This window comes from Apis florea, unplaced genomic scaffold (assembly GCF_048593485.1).
Source record: "Apis florea isolate Af1SG1 unplaced genomic scaffold, ASM4859348v1 contig_2350_pilon, whole genome shotgun sequence".
Classification (NCBI taxonomy): Eukaryota; Metazoa; Arthropoda; class Insecta; order Hymenoptera; family Apidae; genus Apis; species Apis florea.
Window position 1 is genome coordinate 1,337,802 of NW_028256565.1, and position 14,153 is coordinate 1,351,954.

At 40.5% G+C, this 14,153-nt stretch overlaps 1 protein-coding gene across 1 annotated transcript in view; it reads right to left on the bottom strand.

The window, feature by feature from the left end:
* stumps (DBB domain-containing protein stumps) overlaps positions 1-12,334 on the bottom strand; it is a 26,704-nt gene extending 14,370 nt beyond the window's left edge. Inside the window, exons 1-5 of the mRNA XM_031918260.2 lie at positions 12,301-12,334; positions 11,112-11,168; positions 8,968-9,316; positions 8,667-8,894; positions 7,085-7,350 (exon numbers count right to left, since the gene is read on the bottom strand). Of these exons, the coding sequence (XP_031774120.2) occupies positions 7,085-7,350; positions 8,667-8,894; positions 8,968-9,316; positions 11,112-11,168; positions 12,301-12,319 (919 nt within the window). The 5' untranslated portion in view covers positions 12,320-12,334. The remainder of the gene's footprint in view (positions 1-7,084; positions 7,351-8,666; positions 8,895-8,967; positions 9,317-11,111; positions 11,169-12,300) is intronic.
* Positions 12,335-14,153: the final 1,819 nt, after the last annotated feature.

Consider the following 14,153-nt stretch of genomic DNA (forward strand, 5'->3'; position numbering starts at 1 on the left):
CGGCGGTGATTGAACCAAAAAATCATCGTGACCCTTATTTGTTACAGCGTATCTCGCGTGTACGAGACAAGCGGAGGGCGATCACAGATAATTTATCCGTGACGCTCATAAATTTCCATGGAGACGATAAGGAATTAGAATCGTCTCTCCCTGCCCGATCATCATCATCATCACGATGGCTTGACCCTTGCACGTGGCATCGTATCCAACCGCGCTCTTTCTTTTCAGGAGGAGAAGAAGGAAAGAGGAAGTTATGACAGAGAAAGAGTGATTTAGAACGGGAGAAATGCGGAAAGAAATTTTTACATTTTTACGCGGGGAAACTGGACACTTTTAACGAGCACAAGGGTATCGAGTTACGTTGGCCCTGAAAATAGGCATAGTCGCGAGAACACCATCTTGGAAACGGGCATCTCTCTCTCTCTCTCTCTCTCTCTCTCTCTCTCTCTATTTATCTACCTCTATTTCTATCTCTATCTCGACTCGTAACGAAAGAGCAACGATTCGAAATCCATATCGATTTCTAGATTCAGCCATCCAGAAGCTTCCAGAAGAAAATTTTTTTCCACGGTGAGTAAGAAGAGAAAATGTCGAGAAACAAAGAAGAGATTCTTAACGAAACTGGTTACGATCTTTGTGGGTGGCTTTGAACAAAGAAAAAAAAAAAAAAAAAAAAAAAGATTAGGATCGAGTCGATTCGTTAAACATGCAAATTTTTTCGATAATATTTTTCGTGTAATATTATTATTGAAAAGGTTTGTTGTAAAGAAGAAAGATTATCTTTTTTTTTTTTTTTAAATTACAGACAGAAAATTTCGTGATAAGTTTGAAAAGAGATATAAGAGGAAGATAGAGGAATCGTCTGTGAAAATAAATAGGCTTTTCCTATCGCGACCAGATCCACGTACCTTTTTCCTCCGGGACTGAAAGAGCAAACAAGGTCGCACGGATTTACCGTATCTCGAAGGTGAGATCTTTCTCCCCGTTCGATACGAACGAAGGCGACAGAGGCAACTTAATAAATTCATTGGAAATTCTTCGAATCGGTGTATCGAATCGATCCTAGCTCTTTGTATTTTTGTACGCTCGTTGGAGATATTGAAAGAGAAACGTGAATAAAAATTGATAATTCCAAGAATAATCGAAGAGAAAAAAAAGAAAGAAAGATACCTTTATAAATTCAAAAACGTTTAACTTAACCAATTTTCATCAATCTTTGTTAGAATTTTATCCTTCTTCTCGAATTCGAATATCGAAGGGATATAATTTTGTCGAAATTTATCGAAGAAAAGGATAAAATTCCGCGACACCGTTTTCCAGAACGCTTTTTCACGGTAAATAAAAATAGTGAACGGCGGTTATGGTGGAGGCACCATGGAAAATGCATATGAACACGAAAATAAGCGGCCGGCGGAGGAGTAGATAAAAATAATAAAGGGGGCGGCTGTAAAAACAGAAATAGGCACGACTTTACGCCCGTGAGTAAGGCGTATAACACGGCTGCGGCTATACACATTTCACGCGGTATTTACCAAAGATTGTTGCTAGATCGGTCCGCATTGCCGAGGAAATGAGCCTACGCCCGACTTCCGTTCGATAATTTATTCGTGGACGTTCGTACGTAATTTTTTACCTACGGTGAAAAGCGAACGAGAGCACGATTTTCAAATTTTCCGTAAAACCGTCGAGAACCGCGCGGGGAGAAGACGAAACGACGAATCTAAAATCGCGAGTGCGCGCATGCGCGTGCGCATGCGCGTGCGTGCGTGTGTCGACAAACGTTGTCGACAAATCAATCAACGACATGATTCCCTTTGATAGAGGAGCGTTGTTCGAAACATTATGCAAATGATTTACGCACGGCGAGCACGGACGTGACATTCGTACGAGAGTTATCGACAGAGGAGCAACAGTGGACTTCCGGTTCACCGAATAAATCGCAGTTGCCGGACATCGCGTATTGACCAATCAGGGTTCGTTTAGGCACTTGATGACTCCGTTCCGACTCCCGAGGCCCTTTCTTTCTTTCCAGGGCGCGAATCAAAATCGTTTCCTCCACCACCATTTCTTTCCTTTCCTTTTTTCCCGCTTCTTTTTCTTCCTGCTCTTTCCAACCGCAATTAACCCTCGTTTAAAAACTGAAAGAGGCTCACTCTACGTCTCTATCACGGATTTCGTAATTCAATACGAGCTGACTATATTTTATTTTCGTGTGTGAATGATATATATTTAAATTGTCAAAAACACGTCTTATATATTATTAATTTTATTTAACGATTCGATCTGCTTCGAATTATTTTAAATGGCTGCAGTATATATGATAAATTGTTTTTTGATCGAAGAATTGAATGAATGAAATTAATGAAAAGTAATCATTGTGTCTCTAAATTTTTTCCTTAAATGAATTTAAATTTTTTAGTTAAAATTCTGAAATGTAATTATGGAACGACAGAATTTAATTTAATTACTTTATTTGACTTTCTCCGAGGACGGAAGAAGATGGAATTCTCTCATCCTTTTATCCGTTTTTTTCTCTTCTTATTAATTCTTTCTCCGATTCAACTTTCCCTTTTTCATGTTGGAAAGAAAATGATTCTGCGAAATTTTTCGACGAGATTTTCCGATTCGTCTGGTTCACGTTTAAATTAAAATAAACAAATCTGGTGAAATAATTTAATGATTTTTGCAAATTTTTGTAAATTCGATGTTTATTTTTTTTTTTCCCCACGTTTCGTCACACGCGACGTCACACGTCACACGATATTTGTCGTCGATCTGTCGAGATAAGACGTGACATCTCGCCCGTTTTCGGATGTCTGTTGGCTTTGTAGATATATTTTTTCGAGAAGAATAGAATTGAAATAGTTCGTGGAAAAGGATCGAAGATCACGAAGGAGAAGACGGAACGGTAATTTGCAATTTCGCTTTGGACGGATCGATGATTGGCTCGTCGATCGTCGATCCAATTAATCCGATTAACGATGCCGAGGGACGACCGACGAATAATTAAGATTAATTACGCGCGGCAGGAAAAGAGTTTTCGATCTCCTTCCCTTTCCCTTTGCCCTTCCCTCCTTCCTTTCTTTCTTTCTTCCTTTTCTCGAAAGGAAGAAGGAGGAGAAGGAAAGATAGACGAGATCGATTCTAGAATTTAAAAAAAAAAAAAAACGTGTCGAACAGCGTTCAATAATTTAAATTTATTTTTCTCCTTTTTTTGTTTTTTTAGATATATACAGCGAGGCGAAATCGTAAAATTGAGAACGTTAGATGCAAATAAGAATTATATATTTCGCGCAAGTTACAAAAAGTCTTAATTCAAGAGAGAGAGAAAGAGATTAATTATATATCTATCTATCTTTCTATTCTCTCTCTCTCTCTCTCTCTCTCTCTCTCTCTCTCTCTCTCTTTCTATCTATCTATTCATCTATCTATCTGTCTGTCTCTATTTTTCTCTATCTTTTTCTCTCCTCTATCTATCTATTTATCTTTATTTCTATCTTTCTTTATCTTTATCTATCCATCAATCTTTCTCTCTTTCTCTCTCACACATATATATATATATATATATATATATATATATATATATATATATATATATATATCTTCCTTTATCTACCTTTTTTTCTATCCTTTCTATTACACACACACACACACACACACACACACACACACACACACACACACACACACACACACACACACACACACACACACACACACACACACACACAGAGAGAGAGAGAGAGAGAGAGAGAGAGAGAGAGAGAGAGAGAGAGAGAGAGAGAGAGAGAGAGAGAGAGAGAACATATATTTATATTTATCTAAGTATATATTTCATATCATATATCTAGAAATATATATATATATATATATATATATATAGAGGGAGAAAGAGGTAGAAAAATTAAGAAGGAATTGGTGGGCGAATCACGTTTTCAATAGTGGAGCGAGGTGAACAAGGTGTAACAACAAAATCGGGCGCGGAATGAAGATCGAAGGTGGCAATCGATATAGAGGGGGGTCGAGGGGTCGCGTTCCGGAAACGAAGTTGGAGCAAGGGTGGGACCGGAAATCGTGCACGACCGACACCAGGAAGTACAACCGGTAAATATATACGCGGATGGAAAGAGGCGACGCGCCTGTGGAATGCTTAATTTCACGGTTATTGAACCGGCATCTTGATCTATCGCGACCTGCTCTATTGTCTGTTTAACATGCCATCAGACGATCATGCCTCGTTACGCGAAAAAAGAATCGTTCAATTATTATTCCGCCATCTCCGCGCCTCGACAACTATACACACATTGTTTCCTGTACGCGTTCTATAAACGGGTCTGGCCGCGTTTAAATATTCAATTGTGTTTCAATTTGTTCGCGATTAATTTCGATCAATCGATCGAAATATCATCGGTCTTCGAATTATATCGTATCTTTTTTTTTTTTTTTTTTTTTTGATTTGATTTTTTGAGGAGCAGTTTTAGATTTGACGAAAAAAAAGAGGGGGGGAAGGAATTAACAAGTTGAAGTCGTTAAAAAAGTACGATTCGAAAAGATTTCGCAGCAATTCTTCTCTCCGCTTCTGTTTTCAATTAAAGCCGGAAATGAAGCGTGGATATTCGGGTTTCGAAAATCCACTCGAGATCGATTCTCCACCTACGCCATTTTCAATGGAGGAAGAAAAAAATTTCAGTTTTAAACCTTCCAGATATTGTAAAGAACAGAGAAACTTGCGTTTCGTTTTTCGTTTTCAATTGCTCTCCTGTTGTATGTTCTATAAATAGCAGCAACAATTTTACTCGTAGCGAAAAATTTTCAATCAAAAAACCATTTCAGAAGTTTTAGACTCGAAATTCTAAATTTCAAATTCCAAATGCTAGATTCCAAATTCCAGATTCTAGATTCAGGATTCTAAATTCTAAATTTGATTTCAGCCATAAGTGAAACGACGTCGATAAGTTTCCTTAGGTCGTTAATTTGTAACCGCGAAGGATTCGAAACGGAAGCGCGACAGGTCTTGTCGTAAAGTTGGAATACGAATCAGGATTGGTTGCCGGTTTGTTTTAACGACAGCCGAGGACAGCGAGTGACACGACAACGTCTCGTCCGGATGCAACACGGCGCTGTTCCGCCGAGCCGGATGCACCGGTTCTCTCGTCGTACGCGCACAGTTTATCCTGCCTGTGCTACCCCACACGCGCTGTGAAAAATATGGTGTAACGAGCGGAGCGCATCCTTTCCACGGCTCGTACGAGCGGAACGACGTGACAATGTCAACAAGTGAACGAAAACTTCCGGTTCAACCGTCCGTGTCGAACTGAGATGTTTCTTGCTCGAATTCGAGACGTTTCTCCTTTTAACGAGATGGCACAAACGGATTATTGAAACAATTGTTCGGATGATTGTTATTTCGAATCGAATTGATTAACTCTAACAATTTCGTTTTTCCTTTAACGAGACGATTTGGACAAGTTTTTTATTCGATTTGAACGATGTACGATCATTAACTCAAAAACGATTCGATCAAGTTTGGACAAGTTTCATTCGATTCGAATATCATCGAAACAATTATATATTTCCAATATACCGATTCTCATCCATCGATTTTTCCAAACACAATCGTCCTTCCCTTCTCAAGTTTGAATAAATACCACTCGATTTGATTCCGACACCACAACCGTCGACCGAGTCTTCCAAACGCGATCGTCAAATTCATTCGAAACGGATATATCCCAATTTCCAGTTGCAACTTGGTACTTTCGATTCACGTCGGTTTCCACGCCATCTTCCGGCCCCGCGGCTAATTGAACAACGCACACGTTGGGACACGTGGACGACATCGATGGACGCCACGTACGGCCGTAAATTTTACAATCCGTGCGGGCTGCGTTTCGGTCGCCGGGCCGCAGATCGGAAAACGCGCATTCGTTCGACGAATACTAAGAGTAGCGGGCTTCCGGAGCCCGTCCACGGCTGAAAAAAAAAAATTATCTTCACGAGCCGATCAAAGATCACCGGATATCCTTCTCGAGGGCCCCCGCCTAATTTCGAATTAGAATTCGAGAAGAAAGACGGGGAATCGCGTTCTCCCTTTTTTTTTCACGATTATGCATTTCTCTCTATCTCTTCTTCCTTTCTTGTCTTTTTTCGCGCCACGACAAGAGAGGGATCGTTCGAATTCGTAACGAGGCTTTCGTACGTGATTCGAGAAGGCATGCGGGCGAAAAATCTGGCCCGTGGGAACCAGAGTTCGAAACGACCTCCATCTTCGTCCACCACCATTCTTTCACGATTCTTAACCAAGCCGATCGGCCAATCGAGTTTCGTTGACTCGAACGAAGTGGTTTTCTCGAGTCGAAACAGAAGGGACGACGATGAAGGGATACCTTTGAGCCATCGTGGTGGCTCTCGACCGTTATTCACAACGGTATTATTGATCCTTCCTCGATCGATGGCCGCTTCTTATTCATAAAAGATCGATTAAATTCATTTCGTCTGCATCGAGGGAAGACGTGTGCACACCTTCAAATTAGTTTCAATCATTTTCTTCCTTTAACACGCTCAGAATGATTCAGTTGACAATTTCTCACGAGGCTGAAATGTTACTGTCGAAAAGTCAGAACGTAAACGGAAGTTTTTAGTTCTCATTAATCACCCGTAACACCGATTCCGAGATCAGTTATTCTTTTGTGCCTTTACTTCTTCGCTCCCTACTTCATCTGTTTCGATTCAGTTCTGTATTATCAGTGGAAATTCATAACAACACTCTCCTATGTTACTATGTTACAATATAATTTTAGATTTAAAAATTGTATAGAGATGTAAACTGGTTCGCCAACGGATCATATTTGTCTTCTATTTTTCCAATGTATATTTTATATTTATATTTCAATGTTTATTCCATTAAATTTCTTTTAAAATTCCGCTTTAACCCGTTGCACTCATATCTCGCTATATAGTCGCCATCCTATATTATATTATTATACATATATTTACTAATGTATAATATAATTACATTTTAGAGCCTGTTGTTACTCGATTGCTAGTCTTCTTAAATATAAATACGAGTGCAAAGAGGTTAACTCACCCTTGCTCGAAGCGCTTCGATGCCTCCTGCGCCTGGATCTGCTGCACGACCTCGGTTTCCGCTCCTCCCCGCGAGCACCGTCCACGGTGTCCATCGTGGGTACAGGTGGCGCCATCGCGTCGGGCTCCGTCAAAACGGCCGAGCTTTGCTGCTTCCTCGAGACGTTGTCCTTGCTCGAGGAAGAGCCGCGATCCTTCCCCAGGAAGGTGCTGATCGAGTGCCTTCTTCGACCCGTCGCCGGCAGAGTGGACGAGAGATTGTAGTACCTGGAAAATGGAAAAATGGATATAGACATCGTCGAAACGCGAGGAAATTAACGCTTTGCACCGCGGTCGATCTTGACGTTATATCGAGTCGATAGATAAAATTCGAAGTGATATTTTACAAATTGTGTTTAAGCGCGATTGGACATCCTTGTTTCTTTAAATACTTTTAAACAAGAAATGTACCGCGAAGTTGAAAGTAGCGATGAGGAATTTTACTGTGGAACACTTTTGATTTCGATATAGAAAGTGACAATTGAAAATAGAATTGTATTACGAGAGAGAATTGTATTGTTTTACGAGAAAATCGTGCAAATGGCGGAGAAAAATTTTTTCTTATACAAGATGCCAGCTAAAAGAGAAAATGAGACGTCCGTGTCAAATGTTTTATGCTTGTTTGGAAATTGGAAATAACTTGTAGGTGATTTTCGGTAGATGGAGCGTCTTCAAAATCGGGAAGACTATCGTCCTCCGAGGATAAAGAGGAGAGGCTTAATGGCAAGCTACGTATATCGCGGCACTGTAAAGAGTAAAGAAAAATTAAACGGACATGCTTTGAAAGATATCACACAATGGAGAAACTATAAAATATAATTTTCACATAAAATCACAACGTATAGTTTAAAAAAGAATCGACAAATTTTGTTTTTCCTTCTTAATCCTGTCATATTACGTATTACTATTCTCGTTCAAAACGAAAATTAATACCACCTATACATAAACTTAACCTTTTGCGCTCCAGCGCTCCCTTTTTTCGCTCGGCCGAACCAACAATTTAAAATGATTTCACGCACAAATTAACGTGTAAAACTTTTACATTTTAATATCTCACGTATCTTTACGTATGAAGAAAGAAAATTTGTCGAGTATTGAAGTCTATATCGTTATTTCGCGCGATATTTCAATAATTTATCTTATTTCTCACTTTCTCTATTTTCATTATTATTTTTCCTTCTCTCTATCGTCGAATAGAAATAATTTTATTATTCCTTATATGACGAAAATAATATTTCTACGCGACGACTCTCAAACTCGGGCTAGAAACGTAATTCGATCCGCGATCTAATTCGAGATAAAAAGAATCTAACGGTATATTTATTCTACGTTTCTACACATAACAAACATAAATAAGTCACCTTTATCGCGTCGAACCAAGCGATGCCCGAGAATCGCCATTGGAAAGGTACATTAGTAAATACATGTAATTATATAATATAATTACATTCTAGGGACTCTTGTTACTCGATCTTAAGTAACCTTCTTAAATATAAATACGAGTGCAAAGGATTAAATACGAATGAATTAAACGCTCCCGAGACCTGGCATCCTCCACGCCGACGAACACTTCGTTCGACTCCCGATCTTCCTCCTCTCCGTCCCCCTCCTCCTCCTCGTCCTCGTCGTCGTCCTCGCCGTTCCCGCCGTCGTGATTCTCCCTCGCCAACCCGCAATACACCATATCGTTGGACAAGAGTTCGCCGGCGGACTTCAACGCCCCTCTGCTCCGCCCTGGCCGCCTCTTGTCGTTCTCAGAGTGCGAATGCGACCTGTCCAATTACCATCTCTCTCCTCGAAAATCGTTCCAAAAAAATCGTTCGAAAAAGAGATTGTTATACCGACCTGTGGGGCAGATAGGGGGAGGGTGGAGCGACGTCGGACGGCCTGGGATCTCCCTTGAGGAACTGCTGAGTCCTCTCCGGGTCCGCGTTAGCGCTCACCGACCTGAACAGATTCCTGAAGCTCCTCCTCTGGTTGACGGGTGGCCCGTTCAGTCCCGGGTTCCCGTTCCTCGCCGACCGTTCCTCCGCGGCCCTGTTGCCGCCGCCCTCCGCGGTCTTGCAGGGGCGTCGACGGAACAGGGCCGTCAACCCCGTGGCGGGCCCAGGCCTCGAGGGTGGCGAAAGGGCGACGCTCGTTGCCGGCGAGGCCGACGAGGCCCCGCTCGACAACGAGAAGTACGAGGGGTTGTCTGTGAACATGCGGCCTCATAGAATCCACCCTCCTTCCGTGTTCTCTCTCTCCTCAATTTTTCTCACGACACGCCATCTCGGAAGGGAGGAAGCTTCGACGAGATTCTCTCGAGGATACAATGTTTGTTTCACTGTGAAAGCGTCACGAGTCGAACGTGCGTTTCTCGCGTCCTTCCATGCTCGAATATTGTTATTGTTACGACACTTTTGACCGGACACCGAGGATATATCGTGGACGAAAAAGAGAGATAAAGAAAGGAGAGAAAAGAGAAGTAGCTCGAGTTCTTTCTTTCGCTCTTCTGAAATTCGATCCTTTCGCGAGAGAGAGAGAGAGAGCACACGCGCGTAACGGAAAGAAAAAGAAGAAAAATAAATAAAAACGCGTATTTATCGCGACCAAACGAACACGAGGTCCACCTGAGACTGTTCGGTTGGCCGGAGAGATACACCATGCCTATAGGACGCCATCGACTCGATTCGAATGGTAGTCGAAAGTGGGGGGATGGACCGGACGTGGCATTGTCCCCCACCCCGTAAACCAGAAGCGAAGCACAAGGCAGACGTACGCGGCACCGGAAGTCCGCCGCGGCGTTGTTCACGATCCAAGCGTTATTACTCTCCGAAGATGAATTGACCTCGCACTGTGACGAAGGAAAAAAGAGAGAGAGAGAGAAAGAGGGAGGAGAGGGAGAAGGAAGGAAAGGGGAGATAGATAGACTCACGAACCGAGTTTCCTGTAAGAATGAACTGCTTCTCGTTCTAAGTACATATATTTTTGAAACCAATTTTCTTCTCGAATTTCCCCATTTCGATCGTTCGTTTTTTTTCTTTTTTCGATTGGAATTATTTTATCGTATAATTTTTTTTTATTACATTCTAGTTTGAATAACGATCATCGTTTTTTCCCTATTTTTTTACCCTGGCACGATTCGATATTCTTTTAGTATTATAGTGATCCAGGGAAATGTATAAAGGAAGAAAAAAAAATTATTAAAAAATTAACTCGTGTTTTTGTTCAATTTTTTTTCGTATTCGATCAAAATGAAAACGTTTTTCCGGGGAATTATATTACGAGTTAACTTGCGTTACGTTTTGATAGAAAAAAATTTGAACGAATTTCATCCGCGTTTCAACTCTTTTATTTTTAAAAAATAAAAATAAAACTAATTTTCAAATTGGAAGGAACACGTAGAAATAAACGCTTCGATATATAAAATATATATAAAAAAATACAAGTATGTCCAAAAAAAAGTAAAAATGATCCTGTGATTTGGACTACGAGAACTATAAATGTTTATATCCGATTTTTATTTACAAACAAATGAACATACGAGTGCGAAGGGTTAAAATCCGCTCATCCCCACCCTCCTCCATCCATTTCCATCCGTAACGAATCCGCCAGGGGAGAATTTATGAATATAAATTCGCGAGGAATGTGAAGGAACGAAGGAGGAGAGAAGAAAGTGTAATGGCGAGGAAATCGAATTAGAGATTCTCGCCGTTGGTCGGAAATAACGTTCTCGGCTATCCGAGAATGGCGCGCATAATACGCGATAAATCGATTTCGAGAGGAGAGATGGCGTAGAGGAGGGGTAAACTCGGTGAGCGGCGAGGGAAAAGGAGGGGGAGAGAAGAAAAAGAGAGAAAATGAAATGGAGGAAAGCGCGTCGCGATACGCGGTAGCCGGGCCCGCGATACGTGGCCGCGTGCGATTATGCGCGGAACGCGTGACTCGGGTGCGAAAGCGTCCTCTCCGAGATGTACGTGACCGCGGATCGGTCCAAGAAAGCTTACCGACTGCCATGCTGACCCCTTGCCGAGAGACAAACCTCTTTCCCCGCTCTTGGTCCTCTGAAACAGTGAAAATTATGCGGTTTGAATCGGATTCGAGAAATAGTCGTGGAAGAATTTGGAAAAATGAGTAAAGGGGCCCTCGACGGTATGATATTTATACGATTTTGTCGTGAAAGGAAGAAAAGGGAAATTAGAAAGTAAGAGAGCGTTCGACGAATCGTTCGAATTGAGAAAAATTGAGGAAAATTAGAGGGTGAGTTAAAATATCGTGGAAGCAAGAAAGCGTTCAATACGATATTTATAATAAATAAGTCTAAGACTTTTTAGCCGAATTTCTAAAAAAAGACGCTTAAAAATCGATTTTCTTCCGTGTTCTTAACCTCGATCGAATAATCAAACGCAATTTTCTAAATTTATATTTCGTTTTTTTCGTATATTAAACAACGTTTCTTTAGAAAAAAGAAAAAAAAGAAAGAAAAATTTAACGATTTAAATTGGAAGAAAAACACGTTTCAATCCACCAGTTTTTAACAATGATACAAAATGATATAAAAAAAAAAGAAGGATGGAAAAATAAAAATTTTCGCGAGAAACATTTTTCGCTTTATTCTTCGCGGATGTTTCGATTGAGAAATCGCGTGTAACGTTGTCGCGGAGCATGTGATTTCATTCATCGCTGAAAATAAGGAGGAAATATTATATTTAGCGTGTATGCGGGGAGGCGAGAATCTCGTGCGACAACCACGACAAATTTATGATGGTATGAACAGGGTGAAATAGGGGGGAAAAATAGAAATCAAGTCGTGCCATTCATATTTTATCGATGTATTGGTTGACGGTACTGATTTATAACACGTTTATAAACAAGAATTCTAGAAAAATAACGTGAATGTAATCTTTTTTAAACAAGTTAATCAATAACATTATCTTCTCTAAGGATTCTTCAAGTTTCATATTTATGAATATATATATATAATTCTTTCAAAAATTTAATTCTTCTTTTTTCGAGCGAAAAAGCAAAAATTTTTTTATCTTATCCTACTCGTAAACTCGTTTTATAATTTTCGTGGAGGTTATTATCTTTGTTCCATAGCTGGCAACATTAGCCCAACGTGTTACAAAGTATAATTATAGTCGGTCATGCAACGATGGTGTTATTAAATTCTCGAAGAATTGCACTTCCATTCACTTCCAATTTGCATTCGCATTACGATGTATTCCGCTCGAGCGTCGTAGCAAAAGAATTTACGATTAATTGCCACGATTATCATCCTCATATATCGTATATTTTCGCTTCTCCATTCGATGGATAGATCGGACGTCCTGAATGTCAAACGATAACAACGAACGAACGTGTAATTGATTAACGTGGAAACACCGATAGTCACGGTTTCGACACTGTATGCACGCGATCGCTTCTTCTTCGAGTTCGAGTTCGAGTCATAGGCAACTTTAAGTTGGTAACACGAAATATAGGTCTCGACTTATCGAAGCGAATTTCGCTATTCCGTTACTTGCCACTTCCATCGACTTTGCTCGTCTAATATAGCGAAGGATAATTACCAATCTCATCGAAGGTTAATGGAAGGTTTATTATTAAATTCGATCGAGTCGACTTGCCCCTTCTGCATTACGGGCATTTCAAGGGACCGAGAGCGTTGAAATAACGTTAAATCACTTTTGTTTCCTTTATATACAATGTATCTCGTTGCATACTTTTTCGCTCGATAATCACCAAACTTCTCTACCGACCGAAACCGTTGAAATAACATTAAGTCACTATTGTTTCCTTTACATACAATGTATTTCGGTGCACACTTTTTCGCTCGATTTATTTCATTTATTTACGTACGATTCCAAATGGAAAACTTCCAATTCCCCTAGAATCACTAAACTTCTCCATTCCAGATATCTCTATTATTCTATTATTCCAATTACATTCCTTCGTTCCCTTCGCGAAAATTTACCAATCCTCGTGTGCGTTTTGATCCGAGGTAAATCCAACGAAAGTTCGTTTCTTCACGAAAAAAAAAAACGATCGTTCGAGAAATTGTCGGTGATCGAGGGAACGTTGTTCTAGTGGCGGGGCAGGCCTCGCATGGCGGACTATTTTCGTGCGGGTTCCGCCAAGGAGGGCGGGAGAAAGACAGAAAGAGAGAGAGAGAGAGAAGGAAACGGTGGAACGTGGCAGAGAGGAGAGAGTAGCAGATGGAGAGGTTATCGTTCCCATGAAAGCGCGCACTGATTTACTCCCTTGTCCAAACGGATCAGCTGATGGGACGAATCATCATCGTGGCATAAATTGCCTTGCATTCGTTGCGATGTCGCGAGCCAAAAAACGTGCACGTTCTCTCTCATCGTCGTTTCCACTTACGTTTTCATCGTGTGAAATATGGAACGGGACGCGTCGAGACTTCTTCCATGGAAAACTTTTTTCACCGATTTCAATATCGTCGTTCGAGCTTTCGTTCGAGCGGAATAATCGTTATTTCTTCTTTCTGTTGACCGTTCTCTACTCAGCTCTCATTGTCCCGTCACGTTTGCTTGGATTGCCGCCATTTTTCTCGATATACCATACGAGTGCTACGTATACTCGTAGTAGTTGCTTCGTTATTTTTCCATTGTCCTCGCTAACTGTGTAACTAGTGGTTTCGTTTAACTCGTAACTCGTGTGGACTGTTCGTGTCGTTATACCGGGTGTCTCGAAGGGAAATTAATACTTTTTTATCGAATCCGAAAAATTTTTCGAGGAATATTTGTTAATTAATTGTGACGAGCAACGATTACAAAAATTTTTGAATTCCGTGAAATCAATATTTTATGAATGTTCTTTTATCTTTTGTTAGCGATATACGATCAACACGGTAGAATGGTTCTGGCTCGAAATTCAAAAATTTAAGAGGAATCTAAGATTTCGTTCGATTCAAAAATCCATCAATTATATAGCCCGCGAAATTTAAATTTAGAATCCGAGGATCTTGAAATTCGCGAATAAATTCTGAATATCACAGTTTTAGCTACAAATCTTTGAATTTTACATTC